The 16,295-nt window shown below is 35.1% G+C and overlaps 1 protein-coding gene across 6 annotated transcripts in view; it reads right to left on the bottom strand.

The window, feature by feature from the left end:
• Positions 1-16,295, bottom strand: part of Kaz (E3 ubiquitin-protein transferase Katazuke) — a 249,580-nt gene that overhangs the window by 150,838 nt on the left and 82,447 nt on the right. For all 6 annotated transcript variants that reach the window (XR_011397909.1, XR_011397910.1, XM_070112926.1 and 3 more), the window contains exon 3: positions 731-1,006. Coding sequence is in view for 4 of the 6 variants with exons in the window: in XM_070112926.1 (XP_069969027.1) it covers positions 731-1,006 (276 nt within the window). In the remaining 2 variants the exon portion in view is untranslated. The remainder of the gene's footprint in view (positions 1-730; positions 1,007-16,295) is intronic.

Raw genomic sequence — 16,295 nt, 5'->3', positions numbered from 1 at the left:
TGAACTTAACTCTCAAACAAACTCATGAAATTTTTAAATCCGAATATTCTCCCTTGAATTTCGGCAGATTCATTATTGGGAACCTTGAGCTGTGAGATGTTACAAAGGAGGTTTCGTGAAAATGGGTGAAATCGGATTACAGCCTACCCCCTAGTTCCCATATATCACAATTTGAAATTTCAGCTGATCCTTTCTCTTTATAAAATATTGTAGTAGCAGATCACTCCATTTGCCATCCCACATGCGAGAAGTCGACCTCATATAGACGGTGAGATGGGATCATCGAACACACGACCGCTTCGTAGGGAGCCAATTCTCTGGTTGATAATTTGCTGATATACCCAATATATTAAATTTAGCCACTTTTACTGGGTTTGTAGCACCTACATAAATCTCACATGGTGTAAATTTGGTTGATTTTAATAAAAATGTCTCGGACACAAAGCAAAATAAAGTTATGAAAGTACGCGAGTCTATGATCTATAGTATAATTTATAAGATACCAAACAATATTGTAACTAAACATTGATATCTTTTAATTATCAAAAGGATGCGTTGTGTTACATTTTGGTTTTTTTAAAATATATTTGTTCTTGTTCTACTGTTTTCTTTATTGATTTTGACATTAAATCTATCCTAAAAGTTCTCAAATACCAAAAATTATTTAAGGTCGTCAGTATTTACTACCCTTTATATTGAATTAGGACATTTAAGAAGTTCAACAGCATACCTGTATTAGGTTGATACGCCAATAAAGCCATGCACTTGCAAATTTCCCTTAGCTGTGTTTTCTCAAAGCCTTGAAAATATTTTCTTGCATATTTAACTGCTTCAACTCGATTATCGTTGCGAACAAGTTCAATAAATTCTTGAACGCGTAAACTAAATTCCATATTAGAATTTATTTTTCGAAGTTTGGATTTATTGTCATTGCACCACAAAACACATTTTAATGTTTTATGTTTAAAGAGATCCTCCTCTACTTCTCTGGATGTGTGGAAAATATCTAGAAAGTAAACAAAACGTTATTTATTCGCATATAGGTGTACTGCCTCCGTATGTATGTATTATAATTTAGTATTCATAACTATATTTTGTGATATTGATAATAACATTTTATTTTCAAAACTCGCGCGAGTTTGCGTGCTATACGAAACGTCGAACTCCAGTGGCAGATGATGAGTTTTACAAACATATCAGAGATTCTGTCTGAAATTTAGTTCAGGGCCCTAGTAATGAGTCCTTGTAAGACAAAGACTTTGTGTTGTGACAATGTTACAGCCAACCAGATTCGTACTGCTGATGTTGATATCAAGAATATTAGGTCAGCGAAACAAAATATTTTTGGGAAATTGTGTGACAACCATCCCCGACTCCAGAGGCATCCAGGCTGTACAAGGGTTCAGCCAGATAAAAGACAGACAGACAGTAGTGACAATCAGGTTACCCGCTAGGGTCCTGTTGTTTTCTCATTTCCTGGAGACCGATCAGGACGACCGCATTTTTTTACTGCAGACTCAATCAAGCGGTCACTGGGTTTCTTCAAGAACTACAATTGCCCGTGGCGGACGGCATCTTTCCAGCACATCTGCAACAGCGTGGTCAGACCATATTGTCTCCTCTTGCCAGGCTAATGAGAGATAGCCCTGTGTGTGTATCCCCGAACCGTGGATAATTTCAAGGGTAATCTACCTAAAGTAGGAAGAAAGGACTGATAAAATTCATTTAGATCGATTAGTCTGTCTTCGTTTATGGAAACTATTATATATAACAAAATAATGTCGAAGGGACAGTGTTTTTGTTGGAGCGGCAGAAAACATTCTTGAAGTAATTTCGAGGAATGATGCCGATTTGACAGTCCTTGGCCGGATTAAAATCCGGGTCCGTTCCGATTGCTTAGACCCGACTGTCGTGGCAACGGTGTCAACAATAATGGTATAAGGCTATTAAAAGATGAGGTTGACGCTATTCTAAGTATTGAATTTCCTACTAACATCAAAGATATACGAAGATTTCTTGGAACAATCAAATTTTATAGAAAATTCTTCTAGAAAGTGGCTGAAATCCTCGCTCTAGTGAATTCATTGCTGGAAGGACCAAACGTTCAGAATCCTTCAAACGTAGTTCAACAAAACAAAAAAGCACAACATTATGCATGTTTTATTTGACCAGCACGTTAAGCTATTAGTTTATTTTGTATAAAAGACCTAGTCAACATAATTATATTGGTTTATCGAAAGCTATCTTAGCTTGGATATTGAACTGGAAGCAATACCTGTTGATTGTTTTTTTTTTTTGTTCACAGTAGTTTAGTTTTAGTAGAAAAAGTCATTGGCAATACCGACAAACCTTACTTTGACAAATAAAAATGTATACAAACCAATATTACAGATTATTCTAGTTGAAAATTAGGTTTAAAGTTAAGACATAATTAAAACTTTTGTTTTGAGTTTTTTTAACTTCCAACTCCACTTCTATAAACACATTGTTAGGAAGCAACGTACACTGGGCAATAAATAGCTTCAAGCCCTTCAAGTCGCCGGGACCAGACCGTAATTTCCCGGCTCAATTACAGCAGTCGCAGAATTACATAATAGATTGGCTAGTTACCATTCTTAATGGAGCGCTGCAATTAAACTATATCCCTTCGCTTTGAAGGGAAATCAAGGTAATATACATACCTAAGTCAGGCAAAAGCTCGCTTACAAGTCCAACGAATTTCAGACCAATTAGCCTCTCCTCATTCCTTCTTAAAACGTTGGAAAGGCTAATAAAATTACATATAAGAAACAAAGTAAAATCAGAAAAGTTGGCTAGTTCACAGCATGCGTATTCTAAAGGAAAATCCACAGAAACAGCGCCAAACTCTAAGCGGAGATTGAAAAATCTCTGGAAGTTACAGAATACACTCTAATTCCCCTCTTAGATATTGAAGGAGCCTTTAATGACATCCAGCCTAGGGCCATACTGAGTGCGCTTAAGATTCTGGACATCTCTGAACCTCTCAGAAAATTAATTGAACAGATGCTCACAAGCAGGTCAATAACTTCAACGCTGGGAGCGTCAACGATGTTCAGATCTGTCCGAGGGGTACTACCCAAAGAGGCGTGTTATCCCCACTTCTCTGAATCCTGACAATGAATAAGTTGCTGTTGGATCTAGAAAAGAAGGGGCTACATGACAATGTGGCAGTTTATGTAAACAATCTTAGACGATATAAATCTTTGGGCCGTATCGCGCGGACTAAACTTAAATGCTGATAAGACGGAGCTGGTATTGTTCACCAGAAAACATAATAATACTCCAATAGTTACGGCGCCAGTATTAAATGGTAGCAGACTAACAATTGGAGATAAGGCAAGCTACTTAGGAGTAATCATAAACAAGAAGCTTTCATGGAAACAAAACTTGGATGCTACGGTGAAGAAAGCAGCTACGGCACTTTACCCCTGTAAAATGATGGTGGGCTCCAAATGGGGGTTAACGCCTCGGATAGCTTATTGACTCTACACAGTAGTTGTTAGACCAATCATGACATACGGTGGCCAATAATAATAATAACCCAACGATTACCCTCCTCCCGCCCAACCGACACGAGGGGCGCAATCCGCATACGTGCAGAATTAGCCGAGTCAGAAAAGGCAAGAGAGTTTTTTAAGTGTTGAGATCTAAAACTGCTCCGCTACAGAAACAAAAATTTCAACAGCTAAGATTTATAGTTACAATATAATAAATTGTTACATTTTAATTTATTAAGAAAAAACAATAAAGTATTTTTAATTTTGAAAAGTGAGTCAGATAAGTCAAATGTGCTGGAATGAGAATTAAAATCATGACATATACGGCGGGATGACTCGTTTAGTTCAAAATTTGATCCACAGGATTTTAGCAGTAAAGGTCTAAACTGCCTCGAAAAGCGAACCGGGATATTAAATTTAATTTCAGACAGGAGAAAAGAACTGCAAACAGTTCCATTCAAAATTTTCACTAAGAATATAATGCCAAGCATTTCCCTACGACTAGAAAGTGTAGGTAGATTAATAAGTTTTAAACGACTAGTGTATGGAGGTAGACTTACCCTAGAATCCCATCGAAAATGCGCTAAGGCGGAAAGTAAAAATTGTTTTTGAACAGACTCTAACTTGTCAGAATGGATTTGGTAGCTAGGGTTCCATACAACAGAGCCATATTCCAATATAGGTCTAACCAAAGTTGTATAAAGTGTTTTAGTAATATACGGATCTCTAAATTCTTTAGACCAACGTTTAACAAAACTGAGGACAGCTGCTTTCAAGACCATGGTATCAATATTACGACAAAAATTAAGCTTAGGGTCCATATTAACTCCCAAATCAACATAGCTAAAAACTTGCTCTAGAATATGGTGTTTTGTTGAAATGATTAATTGCAACACTGAACGCCATCTATAGTTAATATTTTGTACTTGTCAAAAACCTTTACTGTTGGCAACCTTACTCTGTAATCTATTATTGTCATTTTATTTTTACTATATAATATATTCCGTCGATTTGCTCAGTTCGTGTTTTTATTTTAATTTCCTAGTTTATCAAGTAAATACTTAAATACTAACATATAATAAGAGGTTATGGGCAATATATGTCCGATAGTATATTAGGGAAGTTTTTCAAAATATAAGCGCTGTGATTCACTTAGATTAAAGTTAGTTAACCTAAAAATTCAAATCAAAATCGGCCATTGCCGGCGTGCTCATTTTTTTCCAGCAATTTCAGCTTATTTTTTGGAGAAAAGTGCTTAATAAAATGGCATCACAAATAACAATGGGTACTATTGAGAAACTAATTGAAAGAGAAAATTACCAAAGTTGGAAGTTTGCCGTAAAAAACTACCTCGAACATGAAGAATTGTGGCAAGAGATTGAACCTGATCCAGCCTATGTATCTGATAGCAAGAAAAATACGAAAGCAAAATCGAAAATAATATTGTTGGTGGACCCAGTTAATTACGTCCATGTACAAGAGGCTACAACAGCGAAACAGGTTTGGACTAAATTAGAAAAAGTGTTTGACGACTCAGGGCTTAGCAGAAAAGTAGGTTTATTGAGAGATTTGATCACCACTAGCTTGGACAATTGCTCGAGTGTCGTAGAATATATATATGAGTCAACAGCTCACAAGTTGAGAAATATCAATTTTGTAGTAGGTGACGAGTGGCTGGGTACGTTGCTGCTCGCTGGTCTCCCAGGTTACTACAAGCCAATGATAATGGCTTTGGAGAGATCCGGTGTGAATATTACTGCAGATTATGTAAAAACTAAGTTGTTGCAAGAAGTTAAGGTATCAGATTCAGCTGCTTACTATGCCAAGTCATATAATAAACAAAATATGTCAAAGCAAAAAAATCCTAATAACCAATTTCAGAGGAAAGGGCAACCCAAAGGGCCACGGTGCTTTATATGTAACAAAAAGACAAAAAGAAGGTTCCGTCAAACAATGACAATTCAAATAATAGTTATTATGCTGCTTTTCCAGCTGCTGCTGCATTGGATGGGAGTTGCTGGTATGTCGATTCCGGAGCATCACTGCATATGTGCAATAACAAGAATTGGATGTATGATGTATCCCCATCAACTATCAACAATATTAAGGTTGCAGATAATAAAACAGTAGCAGTAAAAGGCAGTGGATTTTCAGATTAGAGACTCAGATGGCATAATACGGACAATACAGGTCAGTGATGTCTTATATGTACCCACACTGACAGTTAATTTACTTTCTGTAAGTCAAATGGTAAATAAAGGCTGTGAAGTGAAATTTGAGAGAGATAGTTGTCAGATATACCAAAATAATAAGTTAATATTGACAGCATTGCATCGCAATAACATGTATATATTGAATAATGTTTCTGAAGCACCGGCATTGCTATCAACAGCAGATGAGCGAGATATAAATTTATGGCATCTAAGAATGGGCCATCTCAATTTCACAGACTTACAGAAGGTAACTGATAGTGCAGACGGGGTTGAATTTTAAAAAAAAGGTAATCAAATTTGCACAACTTGCTTAGAGGGAAAAATGAGTAGACAACCATTTAAAAATACTAGTACTAGGGCTTCAAAATTGCTCCAATTAATTCACTCAGATTTATGTGGCCCGATGGAGACAAGCTCTATTGGAGGTGCCAGATATTATGCTACGTTCATTGATGATTATAGTAGGAAAGTATCTGTCTATTTCATGAAGAGCAAGTCTGAAACTTTAGATAAGTTTAAAGAATTTAAGAATTTAGTAGAAAATGAAACTAATAAGAAAATAAAGACCTTACGCACAGATAATGGAAAAGAATATGTAAACAATGATTTTAAATTGTTTTTGTGTAAATCTGGTATCCAGCATCAAACAAGTAATCCATATACACCACAGCAAAACGGTATGGCAGAGCGTATGAATCGCACATTAGTGAGAGCTAGATGCCTAGTTTTTAATTCCAGATTACAGAAAATATTTTGGGCTGAAGCGGTCTCAACAGCGGCATATATAACAAATCGTTCACCAACAAAAGCTTTGGACTACAAGACGCCATATGAATTGTGGACAGGTAAAAGACCAAACTTAAATAACATGAAAATATTTGGTTGTCACGCAATGGTTCATGTACCAAAAGAAAGCAGACGAAAATGGGACTCGAAAGCTACTAAGATGATATTTGTGGGTTATTGTGAATATACTAAAGGCTACAGATTGTATGATGAGAGTAAAAAACAAATATACAAGAGTAGAGATGTTGTTTTCTTGGAACACACAGCTAGGAATAATTGTGTAATTATGCCACTTACTTCTTTGCAAGAACAGGAAACAACAGCCAAAGAAGAATCTGATACCGATACTTTAGTAAATGAAAGTTCAGAAGAGGAACAATTGTATGATACCAGCAGTAATATGTCAAATTCAGAAAGAGATAATGACCCAGATTACACACCGCAAAGACATGATGACGATTCTATACCATTAAGAAATATAGCTCTGAGGCCAAGGAATATCAAACCCAAACCTACTACTTATTTTTCTTATTAAGAGAAACCAACATGTTCATCAGCATTATTAAAGGAACCAGAGACTGTGGAAGATGCTCTATCAAGCCCAAAAGCAAAAGAGTGGAAAGAAGCTATTGATAGCGAGTATGAATCGCTTCTTCAGAATAATACATGGACATTGGTAACTCTACCTGAAGACAAAAGAATAATCCCTTGCAACTGGGTTTACAAAATAAAAATAGATGCAAATGGTGAAGTTGTACGATACAAAGCAAGATTAGTAATAAAAGGATTCAGACAGAGGAAAGGAATTGAATATAACGAAATTTTTGCTCCAGTAGTACGGCACACTTCAATAACATATTTTTTTGCACTAGCTGTAAAAGAAAATTTATATATAGATCAAATGGATGCAGTTACAGCATTTTTGCAGGGAGATATAGATGCTGAAATATATTATATATGGATCAACCACCTGGCTATGAACACGGACAAGAAGTTTGCAGATTAAATAAGTCTATTTATGGCTTAAAACAGGCGAGTCGCCAATGGAATTTGAAACTTACTTCTGTTCTCAGACAGTTAGGATTGGAAAGTACGTCTGTTGATCCATGTATTTACTACAAAAATGATAATGGAAACATCATCTTTATGTTGATCTATGTTGATGATTTATTACTTTTTTATAATAATGAAGAGAAAGGTAAAGAGATCAAGCTACAACTTAAAAGTAAATTTGAAATGAAATCACTTGGACCTGTCAATTATTTTATTGGCTGGAGGATAAGTCAAAACGCGGCCAGAGACCAAATTTATATTGATCAGACTGCTTATATAGAAAAAATCCTACAGAGATTCAATATGACAGATTGTAATCCAGTCCATTCGCCCTGTGATCTTAGTTCCAAATTGATCAGCACAGGAGATGAAATTAATATTATTAGTAATGCACCTTATCAAGAAGCTATTGGAAGTTTACTTTACTTATCACAAGGAACAAGACCAGATATTTGTGCGCGCGGTCACAGCATCACTTCAGGTCAACCGGTGCCTCCGATCAAAAACGCGCCATATATAGTTGATGAACTATCGATAAATCAATGATTATAAATATTTGTTAATTTTTATTAACTATTATATTATATTTTATCATTTTCTTCATGCCTTAAATCTTTATCTATTCAATAATACTGATCACCGTTTCCGAAAATTAAAAAATAATGAAGGGAAAAACTTAAATCTTACTATAATTATATTCCTATTAACACTAATGACATTTTAATTAGAAAATAATTAAGTTCATCTTCTTTAAAATCTGTAAATTTGTAAATAATAGGACAAGATATTGATTTACTCATCATTTTAATTGGGCGTACACTGTCTTACGAACAAGAAATTTTCTTTAAAAAAGTTGAGAAAGGCAATGTAAAAACGGAGATATACTCGACTAAAAGTTTTGATAATTATCCTCATTCCAAAACACATATTTTATTTCTGCATGCATTAAGTGGATGTGACACAACTTCTGCGCTTTTTAAAAAGGAAAAAAAAACATTTTTAAAAGTTTTTGAGAAACTGACCAATTTGGATGAACTAGCTGCAGCATTTGAGGAAGAAAATTGTTCGGCCCAGAGATTATTAGAGAGTGGAACTCAAACCTTATTGGCAGTCTATAATGCTCCGAAATCTGTGAAAAGTCTCGATCATCTTCGTTATATGCATTACGTCAAGTCTACAAAACTTAATAAACCTTTGCAGCTTTCAAATATTCCACCAACAAGTGCAGCTGCTCATCAACATTTCGAACGTGTATATTATCAAGTTCAAACTTGGTTAGGGCATGATTTGGAACCCCAGGTATGGGGTTGCGCAATGCGAAACGATTTTCTGGAGCCTATCATGACAATTTTACCACCTGCTCCAGAACATTTGCTAAATACAATTTTCTGCAACTGCAAGAGTGGTTGTGGTTCGCGATGCGGATGCAGGATAGCGGGCTTGCAATGCTCTTTAGCTTGTGGCCAATGTAATGGGCACGCTTGTCTCAATGCTCTACCATATCAGAGCGACATTAACAAAGATGGAACTTTTGACCCCGAAATCATGGAAGAACTTGAAACAAATGTCGTTGAAGACGATAATGAAGACCAGTTTGAAATTTACCTGCAGCCGGAAGACGACGATGAAGAGGAAGAAGATGATTAAAATTATAAATTGTAGTTTTTGTACCCTTTATTCCATTTTTTTACTTTTAATAAAAATAAATGTATTGAATGATATTTTTTAATAAATTTTTTTTTATTTTTTTTTTATCATGTAAGAAGTTATTAATATTAATAAGGTTTAAATTCAAATATAATTCCTATATTTTCATTAACAATTCTGCAATTTCATGGGCGGGTAAGTGTTGTTAAATAAATTAATACTGAATAAAAAGTGGATAGGTTAGGAAAAAATGAAAAAAAATTATATTATAGTTAATAAAAATTGACAAATATTTATAATCATTGATTTATCGATAGTTCATCAACTATATATGGCGCGTTTTTGATCGGAGGCACCGGTTGACCTGAAGTGATGCTGTGACCGCGCGCTCTAAGCCCTCTATCTCGAAAACGGTTCACCGTATGAAAAAAATTTTTAAACAAAATTTGTAGAGAATTTTTGATTGATAATAAATACCAATAGCAAAAAACCCATAGGAAATGAGATATTTACAAAAAAAGCGCAAAAAACCGATTTTGTGACCTTTGACCTTGAAATTTAATAGTTGCGTACACCCTACCATATGTAGGTTTTGAGACAACTTTTAGGGTGTCAATATACAAGTATTTACAGACTTACAGCTGGGTATCTGAATTCCGAGGTGAACTTACTATAATGACTGGACTAATATGGCACTAGCTACGGCCACACAAGAGGCTATGTGGCTAAGGCATTTAGAGTCGAAACTAAATTGGAAGCTTACAGATGTGCCCACCATAATTTATTGTGATAATCAAAGCGCTATTAAATTTGCAGGTAATGATTCTTACTGTGCTCGTAGCAAACATATTGATTTAAGACATCATTTCCTCCGAGAAAGAGTTGCTGATAAGGAAATTCAACTCTGCTAATTTGGGACTCAAGATATGGTTGCCGACATACTTAAAAAACCAATTTCTCCAAAGAAGACTAATGACTGTTCCATGGCTATGGGTTTGCAATTAAGAAGAGGATGTTGAAATGATTAATTGCAACACTGAACGCCATCTATAGTTAATATTTTGTAATTGTCAAAAACATTTACTGTTGGCAACCTTACTCTGTAATCTATTATTGTCATTTTATTTTTACTATATAATATATTCCGTCGATTTGCTCAGTTCGTGTTTTTATTTTAATTTCCTAGTTCATCAAGTAAATACTTAAATACTAACATATAATAAGATGTTTTATTACATAAGAAGAGTGGTGCACAGATTTACGGGAAAAGCACATCATCTTACATTTATTGAGATTCAATGGCAAATCATTTCTATCACACCATGCAACCAAATTGTTTAAGTCTGTTTGCAACAGACACCTTTCCTCAGTTGAAGTGTAGGATATAAAATTTTTGAGAATTCTATTACTGAAGAGATATCGTTAATAAACAACAAGAACAGAATCGGGCCAGACTACCTTGCGGAACACCTGAAGAAACATTAATTGTATCTGAAGGTGTATCCTCAAATATCACTCGTTGTGTTCTATTATAAAGATAGGAAGATACCCATTGAAGGAATCTTGGCTGAAAGCCCAGCAGATCAAGTTTATGTATGAGAATCGAGATATTTACTTTATCGAAAGCTTTGCTAAAGTCTGTGTATATAACATCCGTATGCTTATGTTCCCTAAAACCCAATGATACATGGTTTACAAATTCAAGCAAGTTTGTTATAGTCGAAGTCCCTTTACGAAATCCATACTGAGATGAGGAAATTAACGGAGAAATCGAAAAGGTTATATGGTCTGTGATGATAGCTTCAAAAAGTTTAGGTATAACTGATACTTGTAGTTTTGCGTTACCTCTATAGTCTTCAATGTTGGATCTAAATCCACTTTTATGCACAGGAATTATAAATGACGGTTTCCATATTGAAGGAAATATACCGTGTTTAAGAGAGGAATTAAATATGATTGTTATTTTTAGGAAGCCTGAGGGTATCATGTCTGGGCCGTAACTAAAAAATGGTTTTAACTTATTAAATTTAAGTAGGACGTCTTCTTCAGAAATAATTGGAGCGTTAATTAAAGTATTCGAACACAGTACGTACTGATAAGAAAAAGTTTTGGAAGAATTATTACAGTAGTTTGACTTGAAAAATTCTGCAAACATATTGGATATAATAACATTGTCAGTTGGAATGATAGATTTGTATTTCATCGCGGACGGAAATTTGGAAATCCTGCGTTTGGAGTTGACGAAATCATAAAACGATTTTGGATTACTAACAACATTCTTTTTTACTCTATTTAAGTAATTATGATAACATTTTTTGTTTAGGTCAAAATATTGTCGACGCAATAAAGAATATTTAGAATAGTCGACAAGTGACCCGTTTTTTTATAATGTTTAAAGGCTCGAGTTTTTCTGTTTTTCAGTTTATGTAACTCTTTCGAGGACCACGGACTTCTACTTTTACTTTTATTAACAATTACTATTGGAGCATACTTTTCAAATAATTTCGTAATAATGTTATTAAAATGAGAGACACTCAATTCAATATCACCATTATAATTAGGCCATGATATTGTAGAAAGTTCTGTATTTAACTTTTTAAACTTTGCTTTTGCAAAGTTGAACCGAGAACGGAAGCACGAAGTTTGATAATTATTATCGCGTACATTGCTCAAGATTTCGACAGATATTTCCAAAGCAGGATGATACGAATCCTCTGGTATAACAAGAGGATTACTCTGAATAACGGAACACTTTGAAGAGGTATCAACGTATACTAAATCTAAGCATTAACCAAATTTATTCGAAATCAAATTAATTTGGTTCAGACCCAACTCGGACATTTTTTCGAAAAACTGAAAACATGACCGATTGCAAATCGGTACGATATAGTCATCGAAAGCTTTCCACGAAGCACATGGTAAATTGAAATCTCCTAATACGATTATTGAATCTGCATTATTTGCCATCGATTGTAGTGCTGCAAGTATTTATTAAAGAAGCATGCTGCATGTATACAGATAAGTCCGAATGGGGTGATATATAAGACAAGGTTAAATAAATAAAGCTACTATTAACGTAGACTCTAATACATTTAAATTCAAATGAGTCGGTCCCTGAAACAAGAACATTTTCAGATGGGATAGAGGAATGCATGGCAAATAAAACACCTCCACCGTTTCTGTTCAGTCGATCACATCTAAAAATTTGAAATTCGCTGTTTAAAATCTCATTATCAAAAATGTGAGGTTTTAACCAAGTTTCTGTAAATCCAATTATATGGAAATTAAAATTAGGACTGTTCAAATACAAGTCGGTTAATTTTGTATTAAGACCTCTAACATTTGATAATAAATGCTTAGCGAATTTCTACCAATCAATTTTTTATATCGGTGGTTGCTTTTGGTAATTTAACAATGTTTTCTCAGTTTGACTTTTAAGTTTAGGTTTAAATTCGCGTACAAAAGCCCCAGGTGGCCAGAATGAACTATCTAAGATCTTTTTGAATGTTTCAAGAGATACGTCTATTTTAAACGATGATATACTTCTATCATAATTGAAGTAAAATTTACGATCATTTATCATCGATTTTTAAACGTGACGAAATGTAAGACTTAGTGTCCTCCACCAAGGTATCTTTGGCAAGTCTCGAAATAAATATAGACTTTTTAGGTGGAATAACTATCAAATTATTAACTGAGGCTACTAAGTTATTAGGGGGAGCCTCTGGAATTGTGAGACACTTATTACTACCTTGAGGGCAAGGAGAAGAGAAATTTATTAGGTCATTGGGAGGAGACGTTCTTTTCTGTACAGAAGAACTAAGTGTTACTTCATCGGAAGGAGCAGGTTTAGAGGATTCGTGAGAATCATTCAGGCACTTAAAAGATTTGAACAATTTTTCATAGTGCCTAAATTTTTCAGTGAGGGTTCCAAGATCTCTACCGATTTCGTTAAAGCCATTGCGTGTCTCCCTATAAACTTTAAATAGATCGATTTCAATAGATCTACAATTTAAACAGGACCAACGCAATCCCTTACAGTCGAGAATAGAATCTAAGATTCTACCAGCACATTTAATATGGGCAAGCCCATCACAACGCCAGCATGAAACGTAGCGATCTGACTCGCCTTTAATGTTACAATTGGGGAAGTTACAAGACATAATAAACAACAAGAATGAAGATCAAATATAAGAGTAAGTAGAACAAAATTTAATAGATATATAATAAATTAGTGGTTTAATAAAATATTAATAATAATAAATTCAATTAAGAACAAACGCAAAAATAATTACAATTTTTTTATCAAAGTTTAAAACCAAGACAGTTTGAAAAAGCAATATAGCGAGCAGTTTTAAGAAGCACTGGAACAAATAAAAAGCTACACGCAACACAGCTGTGAATAAAGAAGTAAGTGAGATAAATAAAGAGAGAAAATAGAATAAAATAAAACAAAATGAAACAAAAAGCTGACTCGGCACTTTTTAATAATGTACAAAACTTAAGAACATTTAATATTTATCTTGCAACTCAGAGTTAAATCACTAAAAATTTGTATTAAATCAGTAAAAAAACTCAATTAAACGTGAAGAATTTTGTAAAATAAAAACACAAAAGTTCACAAGCAAAAAATTACAGCTTTAGAGTTTGAAGTATCTCCACCTTGTGTGTAATGGAAAAGAAATACGCGGTGAGGCTTATGGAAAGTATACAAAGAGCAGCTAGTATATGCATTAGTGGAGCTCTTAGAACAACGCCAAAACAGGCACAAAACGTCATTCTACATTTATTGCCATCAGAATTGTTATGTAAGTTAGTGGCATCAAAGTCAGCTCTCAGACTGAGGGAATCCTCCCAATTAGTCGCCTGCAACAAGGGGCAGTCTAAGATACTTAGTAAATTACCGTTTCTACCCACAACAACGGATTTTCGCAATCCAATAAAATTGAAGCTAAATTCGGTCCACAATATTGCCTTCCCCACCAGAGAGGAGTGGAAAAGGGACGGGGTGAACAGGAACGCTATACGGATGGATCCAAACTAAATAATCGAGTGGGAGGTGGTGTCTTTTCAGCAAAATTAAACACCAAAACCGCAACTATCGGTCGAGGGTTCCTTGACGATGTATCAGATGTTGCTCATATAAAACTATTTATACTGATGAAATTCATTAAAATACAACGACACGTATCAACGCTTATCGCAACTTATCAAGCGACATCACAACGTTTTGAGCACATAGACATCGACTTGATTTTCCTATCAACTTATAAAGGCTTTATTCAATGTATAACAATAATTGAGCATTTAACGTGCTTTTCGGAAGCAATACCTTTCGAAAACGGTACAGTAGAAACAGTACCTTGAGTACTAGTAAGCTACTGGATAGCTCAATACGGAGTACCAAAATCAATTACATCGCTTCTTGGAATTAGGAATATATGAACTTATCCATATCCGCAGTTAAACTGGTTACTTGATTGCTTTCATCGCCAACTCAAATCAGCAATTCTTTGTCATCGCGAAACTTGGTTGGACGCTCTTCCAGTTGTACTACTTGGTCTACGCGCTTATTCTCGGAAGGTTGGGAATAGCGACCGGGATATATTGTAACGAGATGCTCTTTTAGAATTGGCTCTACAATAGTTTGGAGTAGACAAGATAATGTTAAGATATATTAAAGCTTAGAGCTATTACGTACTACAATTATTACCTGGTATTTTCGCAAATCCTCCACGTAATACCGCATTATGTACCGCGCTTACAGCTAACCCCACGCGTAGTTTTACGTCTACGAGCTGCGTGGAAGGAACTCATGGGCACAACGCCAGCAAAACTTGTGTGCGAAGAGCCAATACGTTTGCCTGGAGAACTCATCGCCCTTTCAAACAAACTAATAACCACCGCCAAACTTTTGGTGAATTTAAAAAGCCATTTTAAAAATCTAGCTCCTGCAGAAATGTCACGACAAGGAAAGATATGCATTATTTACTTTAGGGACCTCAAAACCTGTTAACACGTTTTGATACTAAATGATCTAATCGAAATTTCATTCTGATCGCCCTACGAAGGAATTTTAAAATTCTTCTTTAAGGAGCGGAGTATTGTAGCAACCACCATCACTCCTAAAAAATTTATCTAAACAACTATTATTAATATTATTCTTAAACCATATAATCTGGTAATACCGAATTTAGAAATTACTTTTTTCTTTGAACAACTCAAATATTTTATCCCGCTAAAATATTATTGATACATTTTTAAGTTGAATATTTTAAATTAATAAAGCTAAGTATTAAGTAGTATGTTTTTCTGTGTATTACTGTAGATACCAACCACGACATAAACTATGATCGTTAGGCCGATAGCTACATATGGAAGGGTCGCGTGGGCATTGAGATCATCGCAGACTTCGGTAAGACTTTATCGAAACTGCAAAGACTTTCCTGCGTCCGCGCATCGGTGGCAATGAGGACATGCTCAATGGCAACGCTAGAGTTCACAGCGCTCAATCAATATTGTAGCAAAACATACTATCCTGCATATGATAGCAGCGGGGTATGGAAGAGGTAACGCAATTTCCTCTCAACAAATGAAGACCATAAGTGAAAAGATCCCACTAGCCCTACTCCCGAGGGACAATTACCAAACGCATAAAATTCATTAAGAAATTAAAAGTTATCCTAGGTAAAAAGGTCGAAAGGAGTATATCCACACTTAACTTTCTATTTGTTGATTACACTACCCAGTGGTACACCGACGGCTCGAAAACATTGTAGGGCATCGGTGCAGGAATGGCACACTTAACTTTCTGGGGGACGCTTTCCGAACTTCTTTCATGCAAAAGCCTTTGCTATATGTCAGTGTGTAGAAATAAATAGCGATATTTCAGTCTCGCTCAAATCGATTTATTCTTATGAAATTAAATCGCTATTGATGCAAGCGCCTATCAATCTGTAACCGAGCTCAGTACTTTAGTTTACCGGGACACAAAAGGGTAGCCTGGAAAAATCTAGGCTAATAAACTTCAGCGGCCCTTAGAATGGTGGCACTGGATCGCTGTATCGTGAAAGGTATT

Source organism: Bactrocera oleae, chromosome 2 (genome assembly GCF_042242935.1).
Source record: "Bactrocera oleae isolate idBacOlea1 chromosome 2, idBacOlea1, whole genome shotgun sequence".
NCBI classification, from domain to species: domain Eukaryota; kingdom Metazoa; phylum Arthropoda; class Insecta; order Diptera; family Tephritidae; genus Bactrocera; species Bactrocera oleae.
The sequence above is the reverse complement of the archived record's forward strand: the minus strand, read 5'-3'. Positions and strand labels throughout refer to the sequence as shown.